General features: G+C 36.2%; 1 protein-coding gene and 1 pseudogene across 3 annotated transcripts in view; both read right to left on the bottom strand.

The window, feature by feature from the left end:
• CPQ (carboxypeptidase Q) overlaps positions 1-21,742 on the bottom strand; it is a 342,815-nt gene that overhangs the window by 232,096 nt on the left and 88,977 nt on the right. For all 3 annotated transcript variants that reach the window (XM_042923470.1, XM_042923471.1, XM_042923472.1), the window contains exon 3: positions 4,771-4,978. In XM_042923470.1, the coding sequence (XP_042779404.1) occupies positions 4,771-4,978 (208 nt within the window). The remainder of the gene's footprint in view (positions 1-4,770; positions 4,979-21,742) is intronic.
• On the bottom strand, positions 12,662-12,808 carry LOC122211327 (annotated as a pseudogene).

Below are 21,742 nucleotides of genomic sequence, written 5' to 3'. Positions count from 1 at the left end.
TGGAGGAGCCAAAACATGCCACTGTGGGTTGTTGAGGAAGACGGTAGAAGTAATGTGTATAATAGCCCTAGTCTGCCATTTTCATATATCGAAACCCAATAAACTATCTGTATTACTGGCGTTTTTAAAAGCCTGTGGTTGGTTAATTCAGTACAGGCTTATGGCCCTACTATGCAATAGGGTTTTGTAAAGTATTAATGCTTCATCAATCACATATGTGCTTTTCTAGAGCGGAAAGTCACCACACCTTGTCCATGGTTCTTGGGCCAGATCAGAAGGATTCTTTATGTGTTAATTGTTTTTCTTTCATTAAGGTGCTGTGAACAAAAAATGAGACTTAAAGGGCTGTGCTGGGTGTTCTCACTGAAGAGGCACTTCTTCAAGCCATCCAGGATGTCTGACCTCAAAGCAGAATAATGGCTGCAATAAACCCTCTCCTTTTTAGAGATAATTCCATGGCAACTAATTTGCTCAGCATGTGTCAGAGACACGTTAGTCAACCTAAACCAGCACCATCAACATTTATATCACTGTCACCATTACAGCAGTCCCCCCTCATCCATCGGGAACACATTCCAAGATTCCCAGTGGATGCCTGAAGCCACAGACAGCATCGAATCCTATATATACTATATTTTTTCCTATACATACATACCTATGACAAAGTTTAACTTATAAATTAGGCACAGTAGGGTATTAACAACAGTAATAAATAGAGCAATTATAATAATATATTGTAATAAATGTTATGTGAATGTCTCTGTGTCCCTCTCAAAATATCTTATTGTACTATATTCACTCTTCTTGTGATGATGTACAATAATAAAATGCCTACGTGATGGGATGAAGTAAGGAGAATGACGCAGGCATGTGATGTAGCCCTAGGCTACTCGTGACCTTCTGATCATCTGCTTCTGACCTTGGCTGACCAAAGGTACCTGAAACTGTGGCCAGTGAAACTGCAGATAAGGTGGGGCTACTGTACTGATAATTAAATCACTGGCACTGAGTGATTTTAGGAAAGTTTGCCAGAGTTTAGGAGAGCTAGACTCCTTCACCAGTCAATGAAAAAAAATAGGTCTTAGTTGGCATTTGAGTCTCCATTATAAATTTCCTTCCCCTCCTTCATTCTCATTTTCTGCTCATTTATGAACAGGACTACATAATTTCCTCTTACCTATAACTGCCTTCCTTTTAACCTGCCCAAATTCTTCCCTCTTTGTCTCTTTTCCTTTGTCTTCTGCTCACCTCTGATTACTCATAACTGAGTATTTATCTTTATCATAACCTTTATCTTATAGGAACAGGAGAGGGGGCCTGACAGCAGGGAAACACCATGTGGAGATCAGTGTTGTAAGATAGCTCTGAGCTACACTGCAAAAATACAGAAATAGAGGAGATATTAGAAGAAAAAAATCAGGGGGGGAAGAGCAAGGGCCTAAATTAGGACGATCATTACAGTAAAGGCAAGACGGACAGATTTTTTTTTAATATGCAGAAAGTAGACTTAAAAGGATGTGGTACCAGGCTATAGATAAAGAGGAGACAATGAAAAATACTGTGACGTTCTCTAAACGGGCTGACAGGTAAATATGGTTCCTTTCACAGAGATGAGAAACTAAGGCAAGTGATCAGGCATGAGGGAGTTGAGTTGTTCAGGTTTGGACATACAGAGCTGCATTTAGGAGTGATGTCCAATATGCCAATGGATAATCGGTGTTCTGAATGTGGCAGGAGAACTTCTAGATATTAAAGGATTAAGAAAATTCTCCAACCATTTTCTCCTTCATTTCCTCTTTTCATTTTACTGAAACAAAATATGTTTTCGAGAAGCTACTACATGCCAAGTCCTGAGATAGGCATTAGTGAAAAGCAAGGAAAAAAAAAAAAAAAAAGTAAACATTGTGTCTGCTCAGGGCATTTGCAAGCTCTGGCGGGAAGATGACACCGTAACAATGATATCATAACAGCACACAGTGCCGGGATGAGGTGAAGGTTACCAAAGGAAGCTTCTTGGAAGAGATAGCATTTATCAGGGATAGACTGTGCTTACTCAGGTTCCTTAACTCACTGATGCCTGGGGGGGAATGATACATGCTTGCTGCTTCCCTTCACAGCCTGGGCATCCCCTGCGGTTTTGGGCAGAGTATAAGGCAGATTCCCACCCCCACCCCCCCAAAACAGTCACATGGACTTCACTACACTCATCCACATTCCTTCCGTGGAAGTAATAGCGTAACTTCTTTATGGAAGAGCTTCTGTTAATCTTCTACCTTGTATATCTTGGTAACAGTGTACTTATAACCCACTTCTCTGGAATCTACCCACCTAAAGAGTCTATCGCACAGAATTAAGAGATGGAGGCAACTTGATGGCGACCAGATTGCTTCATATTCAGGCTGGCCCAGCAATTCCACTCCTAGGCATTTACCCAAGGAGAAATGAAGACACGCGTACACGGAAAGACTATATAAGAATAGTCACATAAGTTTTACTCATAATAGTCAAAAACTAGAAACCACCCAAATGTGCAACAACTGCTGAATGGATAAACAAATTGTGGTATATCCATGCAATTAAATATCACTCAGGAGCAATAGAAATGCATGGACAATTGGTAAAACAATGTGGATAATCTCAAAAGCAGTATGCTGACTGAAAGAAGCCACAGAGGAAAGACTACAGATTCTGTGATTCCACTCCTTGGAAATTCCAGAGAAGAAAAAACTATAGTTCTCAAAAGCAGATCGGTGGTTACCATGGGGCAGGAGGAGATGGACAGCAAAGGGGCACAAGGCAGTGTTTGGAGCGATGAAAATATTCTATATTATGATTATTGCAGTGGTTACATTACTGCATACATTTTTCAAAGCTCACTGAATTGTAACTTAAATTTGGTAAATTTATGTAATTTTACTTCCATAAAGCTGATTTAAAAAAAAAATCATGCCAGACTGAGGAGTAGCCAGACTGAGCATTCCCAGCTCGAAGATGCCCAGAAACTCTTCTACTTTAATGATTTAACTCAGACCTTGATACCTCCTGGCTGTTTCAGACTAAGGGTCCCCATAACTCACTCAACTTGCCACCCAGGCTAGGGGCCAGAGTAGCCTGCTCGCCCAGACAACTGATCACAGATAATCCTAAACCCCTCCTGCCCTGTACTGACAGCCTTAAAAATGGCAACACTTTTTCCAGTAGATCCTGGAACTACTGACTGAGGAAAACACCTGGTAAGGTTACACATTAAGGGGTCTGACTACTTAGTAGCTGGAATATAGACTCTGGATTCTTCTGTTGTTACCAGTTCCCTAAAGGGCAAGGGACTTGTTTGTTTGCTTTTTCAATGTTTGAAACTAGAGTTTCTCTACAGCTATTTGACTCCCTGTGGTACCACCGAGATCTTGCTTTTCAATCATCCCTGTGGCTACAACCCCAAAGCTGATGCATGCCCGTGTCCTGGAAGTGATTTGGGAAGGAAGAAAAGGGTCCCAAACATAAAACCAACCTTTACTGCAGCAAAACCCTTAAGTCTGGGAGAGGTCCTGAGTTAAGACATGTATGGAAGATTTGTTTCTCTATCACTATTCACTTTTTCCTTCATCCCATTGATCTCCTTAAGCAAAAATAAGTCTGAAATTCTGGAATCACTTCCTTTAAGTGCTACTTTAGAATTTCAGTAGCTATTAATAGAGGAAATTTATACCAGACACCTTATCAAAACTGGTTTTGTTTTGTTTTGTTTTTTCTTTTTGTACATTTGATGCCATATGAGGTAAACTTACATTCAATGAGTGCCATGTTGTGCCAAGCACTGTGCTGGCTATTTGACGTGCTAGGCTAATCGAGTTCTCATGATAATCCTGGTAAGTTACCTATACCATTCTGTCTTTGAGGGGAAGTTCTCTAAGACTCACAGAATAAGTAACTTGCCAAACTTATTTAACCTTCAGCTAGCATAGAGTATGGATCTGCCTCTAGTACTATTTGATTTTCAAATGTTGCAAGGAAAAATAAATACTTTTGGAAATTACTGCGGTCTAAGACTTGGTTTAGAGGTGCCTGGGTGGCTCAGTCAGTTAAACGTCTGACTCTTGATTTTGGCTCACAGTTCCTGAGTTCAAGCCCCACATCGGGCTCTGCACTGACAGTATGGAGCCTACTTGGGATTCTCTCTCTCTCTCTCTCTCTCTACTCCTCCCCCACTCACGCTCTCTTTCTCTCTCAAAATAAACAAATAGACTTAAATTTTTTTTTAAATAAAATAAAATAAAACCTGGTTTAACATTTATAAGGTCCTAGGTTTCAGTCCTTTCCCAGCCACTTACTAGCTGTGTGGACATTAGGCACCTGAGCTACCTTCTACATTAGTTTCCTCACCTATAAAATGATGAAAATAAATCCAACTTTACTAAATTTTGAAAGAATCAAATAACATAATCCATACATACAATAGGCACAGTAACTATTAGCTATCGGTATGATCTCAAATACTAACCTGGCTCTAGTTGGAATAAACACAACACATATATACAAGTAGTGCCCTCAGCTATTCAGAGGCTGAGTTTCCACACCATGGATCCTATTCCACCCTTCAATATGTTGTAGAACTTTTGGTTGGAAAAAATATATACAAAGATCCTGCCATTAATGAGTTTATAAGGACCATCTCTGCAGATTCAGGTTCTCTCTTTCCCCAACCATCTCTAAAAACTGACACTTGACCATGAAACCCTACTCCAAGACAGCCCACCCATTTCCTTGACTCACCTGCTCTGGGTACTTGCTGCCAATGATCTCTGCTACAGTGTTGAAGGAATCAGCATCTGGATAGTTCTTTGCCCCCATCTTCAGCTGAATAACAATTCTGTTCCCACGAGAAGCCATTCTTGACATCATTTCTGCATCTTCCACTGTAATACAGGCTGTTGGGATTTTTGGCACACCATCTTGGTATTCCTGAATACCTGTGTGAGGACTTGAGAAAAAGAAGGCACCAGGTCATCTTAAAAGTAAAAACAGACCAAAAGTATTTTTTTAAGTGTCTGTATTTGACATTTGATTCTCACTGATTTCCATTTGCATATGAGAAATATGATGGGTGGGCAATACTGGATTATTTGCTTTTGAATATAATTTTTCCTTTTGGTAAAAAATAACTTAGAAACCTCAACTTTACAATCATCTCATTGAAAACATTACATGACATTTATTTTGATAATGTGATGATCCTTTAAAGTCGCAAGTTTCCTCAAATTCAAAAGAACATTAACAGTGCCTTCATGACCAAGAGGTGAGTGAATGCAAGTGTTCAAGGAGACCAAGAAAGCTCTCAAGTCCCTCAAGGCTGCAGACCAGAGGACCCACACATCTGGAGGAAAACTGCCCACACACATCCAGCTTTCTGGTCACTGACGGCTCTGGGCACGTTTTCTTCTCACTCATACACACAGAGACAGTAGGGCACCTTGCAAGAAAACTAGGACAATGGGACATGCTTGTGTGTCCATGAAGAAAAGTGCCGAATAAACCCTGCTCCCTGATGTTACTGCCACAAGAAAGAGACAACTATTACAATTTTGGCACTAAGAAAGAAATATTGCCCCTATGGTCAAGTTTTTCCTAATTTCCAGGTGCTTCTTAGATTACTAAAAACACTTGTAATTGATGTTTCTATTCATCTATTGTTGGTTCAACCTCTATACATGCTAATTGAGTTTATCAAACTCACTTTCTAAAATTGTTCTTTCAAACTGACCCTTTCCACTCGTGAGGCACAACTCTAAACCCTCCCAAACCACAGCTCCCTCAGGACCAAGCAGGCACAGCTCCAAAGTGTGCACCACACCCTATCAGTGCATTCCCATCGTCTGGTAAAGCACAAGCTAACGGCCTCCCTTTTAAAAGTAATTTTTCTTTCCTTATTTCCATGTTTGTCTCAGGTTGTCTCAGATTTGCAGAAAAAGCCTTTCTCCTCCTCTCAGCCACAACACATTTCTCTCCTACAGAAGTGATTCCAACCTCCACATGCATAAGCACAATGTTCCAGTCTTATCACTGCTTTCTTGGTGTGACTGCATTGTTGTGACAATGTCAGATGACCATTTACTTCCTTAGAGAAAATGCATAGCAAAATGATTAAGAACAGAGATTTTGGAGCAAGACCATCCAGGTTCAAACCTGGGCTATGGCACTTATTGCTAATTGACCTTGAGCAAGTTATATATATTTGTTTCAGTGGCTTCATCTATAAATAAAAGTGATAATAATAATACATCCTTAATTCATAGAGTTATTTTGCAGATTCAGTGAATTTATACAAGTGAGTCAACTTGCCATGCATGAAACACAGCACTCAATAAATGCTAAATATTTATTTTGTTAACTTGTCTATTACATCATCCCTGTAGAGAGAGACTGTTTAATTTCAAATCCTTAGAACCATCTTAGCACTTCCTTTATGAACATTTCTTAAATGTTGACTGAAAATGTTAGTCTTCATCAAGAGAGGGACAAAGGACTTATAAACTCAAAAATTGTAATACAGAAATCCTGAATTGAATCCCTGCTCTGGAATATGCCTAATCTACCCTAACTCCTGGTTCAAGGTGGCCTTTGGGGTCACATAACCTAGGTAAAATCCTGGCTCTACCATTTTCTACCCACACGACATGAAGCAACTTAGATGACCTCTCTGTTTCTGAGTTTTCACATCTGTAAAGTGGAGAATAATATTAGTATTGACTCCATAAGATTGCTATGAAGACAAAAGATATAGTATATGTAAAGAACTTAAAACAGTGTTTGGCACATCGTAATTATTTAGTAAACATTAGCTATTATTATTTCTTCAGTGTTAATTTTTCCCATTGAGTTGACAGTGACTAATGACCAAAGGTACTTGGAAACACATAGGAAGACAATCTAAATATTTATTGTTTGGATTACCTTACATGATGTCTGGGATTCAACAAACTTTCCTGTTCTCAGACTTTCTTATTTAAGAAGTATAATACTTCACAACAGTCTTTTTTTTAAAGTTTTTATTTAAATTCCAGTTAGTTAACATACAGTGTAATATTGGTTTTAGGTATATAATACAGTGATTCAACACTTCCATACAACACCCAGTGCTCATCACAACAAGTACTTTCCTTAATCCCCATCACCTATTTAATCCCTTCCTCCACCTACCTCTTCCAGTAACCATCAAACCAAAGTTTGTTCTCTAGAGTTAAGAGTCTATTTCTTAGTCACCCCCCACCCCCCGCTTCTCTCTCTCTCTCTCTCTCTCTCTCTCTCTCTCTCTCTCTCATCCTTGCTCATTTTTGTTTAAATTATATTTCTAAACAAATTTGTACCAGTAAGCTACAGGTAGGAGTTCTTAAAGTGGGGACAGTAAGTTAGGCACGTACCTAACATGACTCCACTGAAGAAAATAGCACTGAAAGGCATCTTCCAACTATGGTTCTGAATTCAAAATATAAAAGCTTTATAATTTGTTTCTGCAATTAAGAACGTCCCCCAGTGGTGCAGTATCCAGCACTGTAGTATAGCAGAAGTAGGCAGAATAAAGACTCAACACTTTTATTTGGAGTACTGTACCTTTGCCATCAACTGTTCTATAGGGAAATGATCAGCATTAAACAATACCTTTCTGTCTCCATTTATAACCCTGCTTGCAATTTAACAATAGCAAAGGGTATACTATAAAGGAAGCCATAAAAACTCAAAACAATTACATTTAAAAATTAATACCAATTCTTTATAAACTATTCCAAAAACTATAAGATAAGGGAACATTTTTCAACTTGTTCTACAAGGTCACTATTACTGATATCAAAACCAGATAAAGGTATCAGAAGAAAAGAAAACTACAGACCAACATCTTTTATAAATATAAATGCAAAAAAAAAAAAAAAACACCCAAAACTATCCAACAAAATGCAAACAAACTGACACCAGCAACAAATGAAAAGGATTATACATCATGGCCAAGAGAGATTTATCACAGAAATGCAAGGTTGGATTAACATCCAAAAATCAACGAATGTAATTTATCACATAATATAAAAGGACAACAACCACATGATCACCCCAACAGATGCTGAAAAAGCATTTGACAAAATCTAACACTCCTTCATGATTAAAAAAAAAAAAAAAAAAACAACTATAGTAGCAAGAGAGTGTGGTACTGGTATAAGGATAGGTAGATCAATAGAATAGAATTTAAAGTCCAAAAATAAACCTTTAAAAGAATGATCAATTCATTTTCAACAAAGGTGCCAAGACAATTCAGTGGATATAGAAAAATATTTTCAGAGAAACAGTACTGGGGCCAACCAAATAACCACATGTAAGAGAATAAAGTTGTATTCACGTATCACAACATATACAAAAATTAATTAAAAAATTAATCACAGACCTAAATGTAGGAGCTAAAACTATAAAACTTCATGACCTTGGGTAAGTAATTGTTTCTTAGATACAATACCCAAATCACAAGCAACAAAAGAAAAAAATAGATAAATTGAATTATCAGAATTGTAAACTTCTGGATTTCAAAAGACACCAGCAAAAAGAGAAAAGACAACATAAAGAATGGGAGAAAAACTTCGCAAATCATATACCTGATAAGGCACTTGTATCTAAAATATCTAAAGACCTCTTAAGATCTCAAAAATAAAATGGCTATCCAATTAAAAAATGGGTAGAATATGAATAGACATTCTTCAAGTAAAGTATACAAACAGATTATAAGCATGTAACAAGATGCTTAATATCATTAGACAGCAGGAAAATGCAAATTAGAACCACTATGAAAAAAACCACTATGAAATGTCACTTCATACCCACTAGGATGGCTATGATCAAAAAGATAAAAACAAGTATTGGCAAGGATGTAGAAAAATTTGAATGCTTGTACATTGCTGATGGGAATGTAAAATGGTATAGCCACTTTGAAAAACAATTTGGCAGTCCCTTAAAAAGTGAAACATGTACTACTAGGTCTATATTCAAGAGAATTTATAATATATGTTCACACAAAGACTTGCACACAAACGTTCATAGCAGCATTATTAATAATAGTCAAAGGTAAAAAACAACTTTATGTCCATTAGCTCATGAACGGACAAATTGTATGTCCACACAATGGAATCTTATTCAGTAATAAAAAATTATGTTTTATACATGATACAACATGGATGAAACTTGAAAACATTATCTTAAGTGAAAGAAGTAAAAAAAGACCACATACTGTAAAATTCTACTTATATGAAGTGTCTAGAATAGGTAAATTGGTAGAGGTAAAAAGTAAAATTTAGGTTGCCTAGAGCTGGTCAGGAGAGAGGAAAATGGGCAGTGAATGCTAGTAGGTATGGGGTTTCCTTTTGGGATGATGACAATATTCTAAAATTGGATAGTGATAGATGATTGTATAACTTTGTGAATATAGCTTAACTGATTTAGCCAGCTTGCTGGCTATGGATCTTGTGACTTCACAGCCTCCATAATCATGTAAGCCAATTCCTCATAATAAAACTATATGTGTGTGTGTGTGTGTGTGTGTGTGTGTGTGTGTGTATCCTATTGGTTCTCTTTTTCTTAAAGAAGACTGACTAAAACAGCCACAATGAGTCAAATTTCTTTTTATTTGTGTCCAAATATATTCCCAACATTTGCAAGACCAAAATAAATGGTGCACTGCATATTTAAAAATTATAAATATTAATATTAAACCTTTCTTTTCAAAAATATACAGCTTCAAATCAAATAAATAAATCCAAAATTAAAGTTACTGGAAAAAGCCATTATAAAGGATTCTGGGAAGATAGTGAAGTAAACCTGCCCTGTAAGAAATGCTCAAGGGAGTCCTAGAGGATGAAAGGACACTGGACAGTAACTTGAAGCCATATAAAGAAATAAAGATCTCAATAAAGAGAAATAAATGGGCAATTATAAAAGCTATTTTTAATTGTAACAACGGTTTGTAGCTTCATTTTTGTGTTTCCTAAATGATTTAAGAGACCAATACATTTAAAATAATCATTAGTTTATGTTTTGGGACACATAACATATTAAGATGTAATTTTGTGATATCAATGACCAAAAAGCATGGGGGTAGAGCTGAAAAGGAGCAGAGTTTTTAGATGTTATTGAAGTTAAGCTGGCATAAATTCAAATTAGAGTACTATAACTTTAGGATATTCAATGTAATCCCCATGGTAACCACAAAGAAATAGCTCTAGAATATAAACAAAAGCAAATGAAAAAGAAATGTAAATATTCCACTATAAAAAATCAGCTAAACACAAAAAAAAGACAGTAATGCAGCAAATGAGGGACAAAAAAAGAGCTGAAAGGCATAAAGGGAGCAAATAGCTAAATGAAAGAAATAAGACCCTGCTTAGCAATAATTACTTTAAATGTAAATAGATTAAAATCTCTAATCAAAAGACAGAGATTGGCAAATGGATTTTTTAATGATCCAACTATATGCAATCTAAAAGAGACTCACTTTACAGCTAAAGGCAGAAATATTTTGAAAATGAAAGGATGAAAAAAGATATTCCATGCAAATATTAACTAAAAAACAATAGGGGTGGCTATACTGATACCAGACAAAATGGACTTTAAATCAAAAAGTTTATAAGAGACAAAGAAGAACATTATATATATTAATAAAAGTGTCAATACAGCAAGAAGATATTCACAATTATAAACATTTATGTACCTAATGATAGACCATCAATATATATGAACCAAAACTGACAGAATTGAATGTAGAAATAGATTGTTCTAGAACAACAATTTGACACTTCAATATTCAATTCTCAATAGTGGATAGAGAAACCTGTGGCACATACCTGTTCTTAAACATTCTTCTCTTGGATAGTCCCTCAGCATGTACTCTCAGACTCTAGGGCTATAAAAGCAGGTCCTAAGGGAGATGGAGTTACAGAGATCCGGTCGCCTTGTACCCACCTAAAACACACTTCTGTCCACGAGTCCCCTTAATAAACCATTTCTAATCAAGCTGGACTTCTTTATTTTTTTCTTCACTTTTATGTCTCCTTCAGCCTTTAGAAGTCATTTCGTATATACCTCCTTTTCACAGAACAGCCAGACAGAAGATAAGTAAGGAAACAGAGGACTTAACACAATAAACCCACTAGATCTCACAGACCACTCTATCCAACAACAGCATACACAGTCTTCTCAAGGACATGGAATAGTTTCCAGGATAGACCACCTTAGGCCACAAACTGTGTCTCTACAGATTTAAAAAGATATGTATTGGGGCACCTGGGTGGCGCAGTTAAGTGTCTGACTCTTGGTTTCAGCTGAGTTCCAGCCCCGCATCAGGCGCTCTGCTGTCAGCACAGACCCCGCTTTGGATCCTGTGTCCAGCCCCCCTCTCTGCCCCTCCTCTGCTTGTGCTCTCTCTGTCTGTCTCAAAATAAATAAATAAACTTTAAAATAATAATAAAATAGATCAATAAAAAGATATGTTTCATGCAAAGTATCTTCCCTGGTCACAACAGAATGAAGTTAGATAAAGAAGGTAAATGAAAAGTCACAAATTTGTGGAAATTAAACTGCACACTCCTAACCAGCCAATGGATCAAAGAAGAAATCATGAGGGAAATTATAAAATATTTAGAAACGAATGAAAACAAAACCACAACATACCAAAACATACAGAATGCAGCAAAGCACTGCTAAGAGAAGTTTATAGCAATAAATGCTTACATTAAAAAACAGGAAAGATCTCAAATCAATCAAACTTTACAACTTAAGTAACTAGAAATAGAAAAAGAAGAACAAACTAAACTCAAAGCTAGTGAAAGAAAGGAAACAAAGATTAGAGCAGAGATAAATGAAACAGAGAATAGAAAAGCAGCAGAGAAAATCAATGAAGCCAAAAGTGGTCCTTGGAAAAGATCAACAAAATTGAAAAACCTTTAGCTAGATGGACTAAAAAATAGAGAGAGAACAGTCACATTACTCAAGTCAGCAATAAAACTGGGGACATTTCTTACTGATTCCACAGAAATAAAGGATATAAGAGAGTATATGAAAAATTATATGCTAACAAACTGGAAAACCTAAATGAAATGGCCAAATTTCTAGGAACATGAAACCTATCAACTCTAAATCATAAAAAAATAGAAAATCTGAATACATCTTTAACTAGTAAGGAAACTGAATCAGTAATTAAAAATCTCCTAACAAGGAAAAGCCCTGGACATGATGGACTTTATACTCAATGGTGAAAAACTGAAAGATTTTCCTCTAAAATCAGGAACAAGGCAAGGATGCTAACTTTTGCAAATTCTATTCAACACAGTACTGAAAGTTCTTGTCAGAGAAATCATGCAAGAAAAAGAAGGCATCTAAATTAGAAAAGGAAAAATAAAATTACATGTGTTCACAGATGATGTGATCTATATGTAGAAAACAGTAAAGATTCCACACAAAAACCTGTTAGGACTAATAAGTGATTTCACCAAAGTAACAAGATACAAAGCCAACACATAAAAATCAGATGCATTTCTATACATGAACAACAAACAGTCTGAAAAGGAAATTACAAAAACAATTCCATTTACAATAATATCAAAAGACTAAAATACTTAGGAATTAACTTAACCAAGAAGGTGAATGACTTATACAATGAAAACTACAAAACACTGCTGAAAGCAATTAAAGAAAATACAAATAAACAAAAACAAATACATCTTCATGGATTAGAAGACTTATATTGTTACTACACTTGATCTTAGCCAAAAGGCCGAGAAGCGATAGAAGACTTATACTGTTAAGATGTCAATACTCCCCAAAGCAGTCAACAGCTTCAATGCAATCCTTATCAAAATACCAAATATGTGCTTTGCAGAAATAGAAAAACCCATCCTGAAATCTATATGGCACCTCAATAGATCCTTAATAGCCAAAGTAATCTTGAAAGAGAAGAACAAATCTGGAAGACTCACACTTCCTAATTCCAAAACTTATTACAAAGCTACCACAAGCAAAATAGTGTTATACTTGCATAAACACAGACATATAGACCAATGGTATAGAATAGAGAGCCCAGAAACAAACCCTCAAATATATGGGGTTTTGACAGGTGCAAAGACCTTTCAATGGGGCAGACTTTTCAACAAATGGTGCTGGGAAAACTGGATATCCACATGCAAAAGAATGAAGTAGGACTCTTATTTAACATCATACAGAAAAATTAACTCAAAATGGATCAAAGATTTAAATAAAAGATCTAGAACTATAAAACTCCTAGAAGAAAAATATAGGGCAAAAGCTTCATGACATTAGATTTGGCGTTGATTTCTTGGAAATGACATCAAAGGTAAAGGCAACAAAATAGACAAATTAGATTTCATGAATATTAGAAAATTTTGTGCATCAAAAGGCAATATCAACAGGTAAAAAGGCAATATACACAATGGGAGAAAATGCTTGCAAATCATAGCCCTGATAAGGAATTAACATTCAGAATAAATACAGAACTCCCAAAACTGAATGACAGAAACCAGACAACCCAATTCAACAGTGGAAAAGACTTCAATAGATATTTCAACAAAGAAAATATACAAGTGGTCAATAAGCCCATGAGAAGATGCTCAACATCACTAATCATTAGGGAAATGCAAATCAAAACTAATGAGATACCACCTCACACCTATTAGGAAAACAGAAAATAACAAGTGTTGGTGAGAAGGTAGAAAAATTAGAGCCCTAGTGTGCTATAATGGAGAATGTAAAATGGACACACTTAGGAAAATAGTATGGTGGTTCCTTAAAAAATAAAGAATAACCATATGATCTGGCAATTCCACTTCTGGACTTATACCCAAAATAATTAAAAGCATGGTCTCAAGGATGTATTTGTACACCCATGTTCATAACAGCATTATTCACAATAGCTGAAATGTGGAAGTTACCCCAGTGTTCATCAATAGACAAATGGATAAAAAAATGTGGTATATACATGCAATGGAATATTATTCAGCCTTAAAAAAGGAAGGAAATTCTTGGGGCGCCTGGGTGGCTTGGTTGGTTAAGCGTCCGACTTCGGCTCAGGTCATGATCTCACGGTCCGTGAGTTCGAGCCCCACATCGGGCTCTGTGCTGACAGCTCAGAGCCTGGAGCCTGTTTCAGATTCTGTGTCTCCCTCTCTCTCTGCCCCTCCCGTTCATGCTCTGTCTCTGTCTCAAAGGTAAATAAACGTTAGAAAAAAATTTAAAAAAAAAAGGAAGGAAATTCTGACATATGCTACAACATGAAACATTGAGGGCATTATGCTAAGTGAAATAAGGCAGTCACAAAAGATACATACCATATTCCATGCTGATGGTACTGTTAGTTTAATATTTCTAGAATGTGATCTCCCAATATGTAGCAAGAACTATAAAAATTCTTACTTTGTTTCTTCTGCTTTGGAGAACAAACTCATTGGCAGTATTATAAAATAAGAAAAAAATTTTATATTAAGATGTTCCCTGCATCTCTGTGTATAAATGTGAAAATCTAGAAACAATCCATTAGAGGTAGCAAGAATATGAAAGACTGGTATGGAAAGTAAATGGCCAAAATCAGTATCTGGAAACATGTAGATGAAATAATGTTAAGTTAAAATAAAAGAACTGAAGACAGAATGCACATGATAAAAAAATTGAACATGAATCTGAGTGATATAAATTAAGTTAATATCCACTTGACTGAGAAACTACACTCATCCTGTTAGATTGTAATCGTGAACTGCAACATTACCAATAAACAGAATTAAATTCTTAAAAATGTATGCCACAGTCTGTAAAATAACCTGGAAGCAAAGCCTGAAGCTATCACAGTAGCATTTTGAATCCTTGACATACTAGGTCACAGGCATTTGAGCACCTGTGGCAAATTAACAGCAAAATATCTGTTGAAATTTTCTTTTCTTCCACCATCAATTACATGAAATGCTTGCAGCTGAATCCTTCTGCAGTGCTGGTCCATCAATGTGCCATCCAGGCAGAATTACAAAGCTAATATTTTCTTGATGTCAATCGTGTTTGTGTTCAAGGACTCTTCCTGTGCACCTGGTAGTGTTTTAACTGTTTATTCACATTTGCGTACATCTTCTCAGCCTCTGAGGCAATAGGTACCTTTTAGTCTTCTAATCTTCAGAAAAGTTGTATAAGCTCTCTTTCCCACAATGATATAGAGGGGCACAGAATTAATTCAGAAAACACTGCTGGCACAGATAGGAAATCAGCACTCAGTTACTTCAAAGGAAGAAAATCGTGTCTACAAACAGCATCTGTGCATCATTATCAGTAAATTTGCTTAAATAATACATTTCCATAAAGTAAAAATGGATGTCCTGCCCTTTGATTTAAAATTTTCTTCCCCTTGGCCTTTTTTAAGCTTTATTTTGGTATTATTCCCCCCCCCCCTTATTTTTAGGCACCACAAAAAGGCTTTTACTTAAGTAGTGGAACCTTAATGCCTACAGAATTAAGGAATAGTGATATTTTTATTCCAAGGGCCCCTAAAACATAAACCTTTCCATCAAAATCACAACATACCATAGAGAGAAGTTAAACTCTCTGACAGAGAAGTCCGTGGCACATTCCCCACCTCCCCCCCCCCCCCCCCCCCCCCCCGCTCCAAATTAATGATAATACCAGCCAGCACTTACTGAGCATACACTACAGGGCTGGTCATGTTCCGGGTGTTTGACATGCATTAATTCATTTACCAGTCACTACAACCCTATGAAGTAAGCACTCAAGGCCCCCACCTTAGAGTTAAGGAAATTGAAGTACAGAGAGGATAAGCCATGGTCTCATGGCTAGAGGCTGACAAAGCCAGAATTGAACTCTGGCAGTCTGTCTTCTTAACTCATAGAGAATCTATATTATGTTGTCACTTACCACTCTAATAAAAATAGTAACGATTTTGATGATATTGGTAGTGGTAATGTTGATGATTACTGTCAACAGAAATAAAGACATTACTATCTATTGAATATTTAGGACATACTGAGCTAAGCAACTTCATACATTACCTTATTTAATCTGCAAATCAATTCTGAGATAGGTGCCCATATACCCATTCCTGAAGGGAACTGACAAACGCAGGGTTCATGAATGGCTCAAGTGCTCTGGGCAAGGAAGAGTGAATGTTGAGACTAAGATTTTCTTTCCAGATTCAAGGGAACCTATTCAAGCCACATAGAACCTCTTAATCTTTATATTCCTTCTAATGGCCAGACTGAAAAAATGATATATTGTGATGGAAAGCACTGCACTGTGCCTGACAGATAACTTGTGGCTTATAAATGGTACTTATGATCATCACCACCCATATTTACATATGCTTCTATACTAAAGTATTACAGAGCATTGTATCTGTTTATATATTTTAATCTATTACTCATCCTTTACCTATCCTAGACCACCAACTCTATGAAAACAAAGACATTATCTTTTTCTTTTGCTTTTACGTACCCAGTGTTATAGCACAATTTTTAGTCCAGAATATGTACTCCGAACACATTGAGTTTTATAACCTATGGCCTCTGACATCAACTTTCTCCCATCATACTATTATCTCCAGGAACTTTATTTCTAGTTTTTTCCAAACTTTACTATTTCTTGATCATGTATTATGTATCAGAATCACATGGAGGTTTTGATAAAGCACAGATCATTGTATCTAACATCCAGAATTTCTGATTCAGGAGTTGCAGAGTGGGGCCAAGTAATATGCATTTCTAACAAATTCCCAGGTGATGCAGATGTTGTTGGTCCCAGTGTTAGAGAGTTCAAGCCTTCACCAGAAGAGTTTATTCAAAAGTAGGTGCTTGCCAATGGAAAAAGTGTATTCTAGACAGATTATTCATTGCTAAAGACCTATGACAAATATATAACAGGTATGTACTATCTGTAAGGCATGAATACAGGTTCTGTGAAAGAATCACCCCTGCTCTCAAGGAAGCGAGATTATTTGGGATGATAGTTTTCTCATGAAGAGTTGACTACAGAGTTATGGACTTAATGAATATAGTAACAGACCTACCCAAATCCACATAACAAAAGGAGTGTTAGCTCTCCAAAGCTATCACTGCAGGAGGCTGCACAGTTATTGCAGTAATTGCCCATTGCTCTAAATATTTTTGGAACTTTTCCCTCTAAAATTGCCTTCAGAACATTTTGGCAGCCTTCCAAATGGTCAAAATGGAGGTAAAATTAGGTACTTTAAAATTAGAATTGATTTTTGGAGACAGCCAAAATATGAACAAAAGAACAAATGATGTAGAATCCAAAACCAAGATATAAAAGACTAAAATAACTTTTTAAAAATTTATTTATTTAAATTCAAGTTAAATAAATATGTAAGTAAACATACAGTGTAGTATTGGTTTCAGGGGTAGAACCCAGTGATTCATCACTTACATACAACAGCCAGTGCTCATCCCAACAAGTGCCCTCCTTACGCCCATCACCCATTTAGCCCATCCCTTGACCCACCTCCCTACCTCCCTTCCAGCAACCCTCAGTTTATTGTCTGTACTTAAGAGTCTCTTATGGTTTGCCTCCCTCTGTTTTTATCTTGGTTTTCCTTCCTTTCTCCTATGTCTGGCTGCTTTGTTTCTTAGATTCCACATAGGAGTGAAATCGTATGATATTTGTCTCTCTGACTTACTTATTTCACTTAGCATAATACACCCTAATTCCATACATATTGTTGCAAATGGCAAGATTTCATTCATTTTGATCACCGAGTAATATTCCATTGTATATAAATACCACATCTTCTTTATCAATTCACATTTGGGCTCTTTCCATAATTTGGCTATTGTTGATAGCGCTACTATGAACACTGGGGTGCATGTGGCCTTTTGAAACATCACACTAGTATCCTTTGAGTAAATACCTAGTTGTGCAATTGCTGGGTCATAGGGTAATTCTATTTATAATTTTTTGAGGAACCTCTATATTGTTCTCCAGAGCGGTTGCACCAGTTTCCATTCCCACCAACAGGGCAAAAGGGTTCCCATTTCTTTGCATCCTCACCAACATCTGTTGTTTCCTGAGTTGTTAATTTTAGCCATTCTGACAGGTGTGAGGTGGTATCTCATTTTGGTTTTGATTTGTATTTCTCTGATGATGAGTAATGTTACCATCTTTTCATGTGTCTGTTAGCCATCTGGGTGTCTTCTTTAGTAAAGTATCTATTCATGTCTTCTGCACATTTCTTCACTGGATTATTATTATTTGGGGGGTGGTGAGTTTGATAACCTCTTTATAGACTTTGGATAATAACCCGTTATTAGATATGTTATTTGCAAATATCTTCTCTCATTCCGTTGGTTGCTTTTTAGTTTTGTTGATTGTTTCCTTCACTGTATAGAAGCTTTTTTTCTTGACGAGGTCCCAAGAGTTCATTTTTGCTTTTATTTCCCTTGCCTTGGGAGACATGTCTAGTAAGAAATTGCTGTGGCCAAGGTCAAAGAGGTTACTGCCTGTTTTCTCCTCTAGGATTTTGATGGTTTCCTGTTTCATATTTAGGTCTTTCATCCATTTTGAATTTATTTTTGTGTATGGTGTAAGAAAGTGGTCTAGTTTCATTCTTCTTCATGTCACTGCCCAGTTTTCCCAGCACCGTTTGCTGAAGAGACTGTCTTTTTTCCACTGGATACTCTTTCCTGCTTTGTTGAAAACTAGTTGGCTGGGAAATGACTGTTAAATGTGTAGCTTTATCAATTGGCTTTAAAGACAATCTCAAAAAAGAAGTATCAGAGATGTTTACATCAATGACACCTGTGTTAGAAAATGTGTTTAGACTTAGAAGGTACTTACACAGTAATGTTGATTAGATGTATGTGGTCTAGCATATTTGTTTAAAATGATTTATTCTAATAGTAATTCTTTTTAAAAATAGGAGCAGCCTAAAAGCTCAATAAGGAAATTGTGGAATAAATTATGTTCTTCAATTTCAGTGGAGTATTTGTAGCCATTAAAATGTTAATTATGAAATCTATAAAACAATATGAAATTTTTGACAATATAGAGAAAATGACAAATTCTTTGTAAACTATGACAAGCAATATAAAGTTATATGCACAAAGAAAAGAAAGAAATACAGGATCACAGAAATAAGTTTAGATGGCAGGAGAAATGACAGTATTTTTTCTCTTTTGAATTTTCTTCTCTTTATACAACTATAAAGTTTGGACTTTAAAAAGCCTTTATCTTAAAGATGCTATTGATATTTGTCAGAGCAACAGAAAAATATGGGCAAGGCTAATCAATCATAAATATTGTGAGAATGAAGTATGAATGCTTATATTTGTATGTGATATGAGTTATCAAATATGCCTGAAGTCAGCTAAAGACACACTTTGAAAATAGATGGGTAGGGGGAAATATTCCCAATTGTTTGAGAATCTGAGGGTGCATATCATGATCTGGCACATAATTCATGAAAATGAAGGTGAGTGTGGGTCCACTTGATGACTACAAGGTCTAAGCCAGATTCCCCAGATTCATTTAAATATGATCAGTGCATCAGCCAAGATAGGTGAAATTATACTATGATAACAAACAGCCCCTATGATTCCATTCCTTAAATAACACGTTTTTTTATTTCAGCTTCTTTGAGATATAATTGACAAATGTGAAAGTATTCTCTTCATCTAGTTAATTAACACATCCATTCCCTCACATACTCATCATTTTTTTGTTTTGGTTTTGGTTGGTTTGGTGAGAACATTTAAATTCTTCTCTCTTCACAAATTCTAATTATACATTATTCCCTTATTGCCTGCAAAGATTCTGCTGAAAAGTCTGCTGATAGTCTTATTGGTGTTGCCTTATACATAACAAGCTGTTTTTTTCTTGACTTTAACTTTTGATATATTAATTATAATGTATCCCATTGTGGGTCTCTTTGGATTCTTATTCTACAGAGCAACTCTCTGGGCTTCCTGGATCCAAATGTCCATTTCCTTCCTCTGGTTAGGGAATTTTCAGCCATTATTTCTTTGAATAAGCTTTATGCACCTTTCTCTCTTTCTTCTGCATCTGGGACCTCTATAATGAGAATACTGGTCCTCTTGATAGTATCCCATAAGTCCTTTAAGCCATCTTAAGTCTTTTTCATTCATTTTTTTTTTTTTTGCATCTCTGACTGAATGAATTCCACTACCATGTCTTCAAGTTCCCTGACCCTTTTTTCTGCTTGACCTATCTGATATTAAACTTCTCTTTAAAATTTTCAGTGCAGTTATTCTACCTTCTGTATCTGTGACTTCTGTTTGGTATTTTCTTATATTCTCTATCTTTGTGTTGAAATTCTCACTTTGTTCATGCATTGTTCTCCAGACCTCACATAAGCATCTTAATGACCATTGTTTTCAATTCAGTATCAGGTAAATCATACATCAACATTTCATTAAGATCTGTTTTATCTTGTTCTTTTGTTTGAAATATATTCTGTTTCTTCATTTTTCTTACCACTCTTCATAGGTTTCTGCACTTTAGATCAAAGAGCTACCTCTCCCAGTTTTGAGGGAGTGGTCTCATGTAGGAGGTGAATCTTATCATTTAGCCTGGGCTGAACTTTTGGTTGTCTCTCAAAACTTTGTGAATGTCCACGCTGCTATCTTTATTAAGAGTAGCTCACAGTAGTTGAGGATGTGCTAAGACTTGTCAATATTCCAAAAGGAGGATCTCAGTTATCATCTATATGCAGGTTGATCGGAATTTAGGCTCTCAGACAGTAGCTTTTCAAATACTCAAATAGACTTACTCCTGGGAAAGACCAGTAGATAACTTTTTGTATCTGCTATCTATGTATTTAGCCCTGAGGAGATCACTGGGTAAGAACTGTTTCTTTGTTTGCCAAAGTTCTGTGGCAAAAGCAGGTCCTGCAAAAATAGAAGTTAAAAACAAACAAACAACAGAACAGATCCAGAAACCAGGAGCTTTTCTTTGAAAAGATCAACAAAGTAGATAGACATTTAGCTACACTCATCAGGAAAAAAAATAGAAAGAAAGACAGAGGACTCAAATAAACAAAATCCTAAATGAAATAGGAGGGCACCTGGGTGGCTCAGTCAGTTGAATGTCCAACTCTTGATCTGGGCTCAGGTAATGATCTCAGTCATAGGATCAAGCTCCATGGCAGACAGTGTGGAGCCTGCTTGAGATTCTCTTTTGACCTCTGTCTCTGCCTCTCGCCCCTCTCTTTCAAAATAAATAAATAAACTTAAAATATATCTATATTTTATATAGATATAAATATATATAGTTTTTTCTTTATTATATATATATAAAGAAGATAAATAACAACCAACACCACAGAAATATAAAGGATTATGAGAAAATATGAAAATTATATGTCAACAAATGGGACAATCTAGAAAAAATGAATAAATTCCTAGAAACATATAGCCTCCAAAAATTGAATCAAGAGGAACTAGAGGGGCACCTGGGTGTCTCAGTCAGTTGAGCGTCCAACTCTTGATCTGGGCTGAGGTCATAATCCCACAATTTGTGGGATTAAGCCCTGTGGCAGGCTCTGTGCTGACAGCAGGGAGCCTGCTTGGGATTCTCTCTCTCTCCCTCTCTGTCTCTCTCAGAATAAAGAAAAAAGAAGAAATAGAAAATTTGAACAGACGAATTACCAGCAATGAAATTGACTCAGAAATCAAAAACTCACAGC

This window comes from Panthera leo, chromosome F2, assembly GCF_018350215.1.
Source record: "Panthera leo isolate Ple1 chromosome F2, P.leo_Ple1_pat1.1, whole genome shotgun sequence".
In the NCBI taxonomy this organism is placed as follows: Eukaryota; Metazoa; Chordata; class Mammalia; order Carnivora; family Felidae; genus Panthera; species Panthera leo.
The sequence above is the reverse complement of the archived record's forward strand: the minus strand, read 5'-3'. Positions and strand labels throughout refer to the sequence as shown.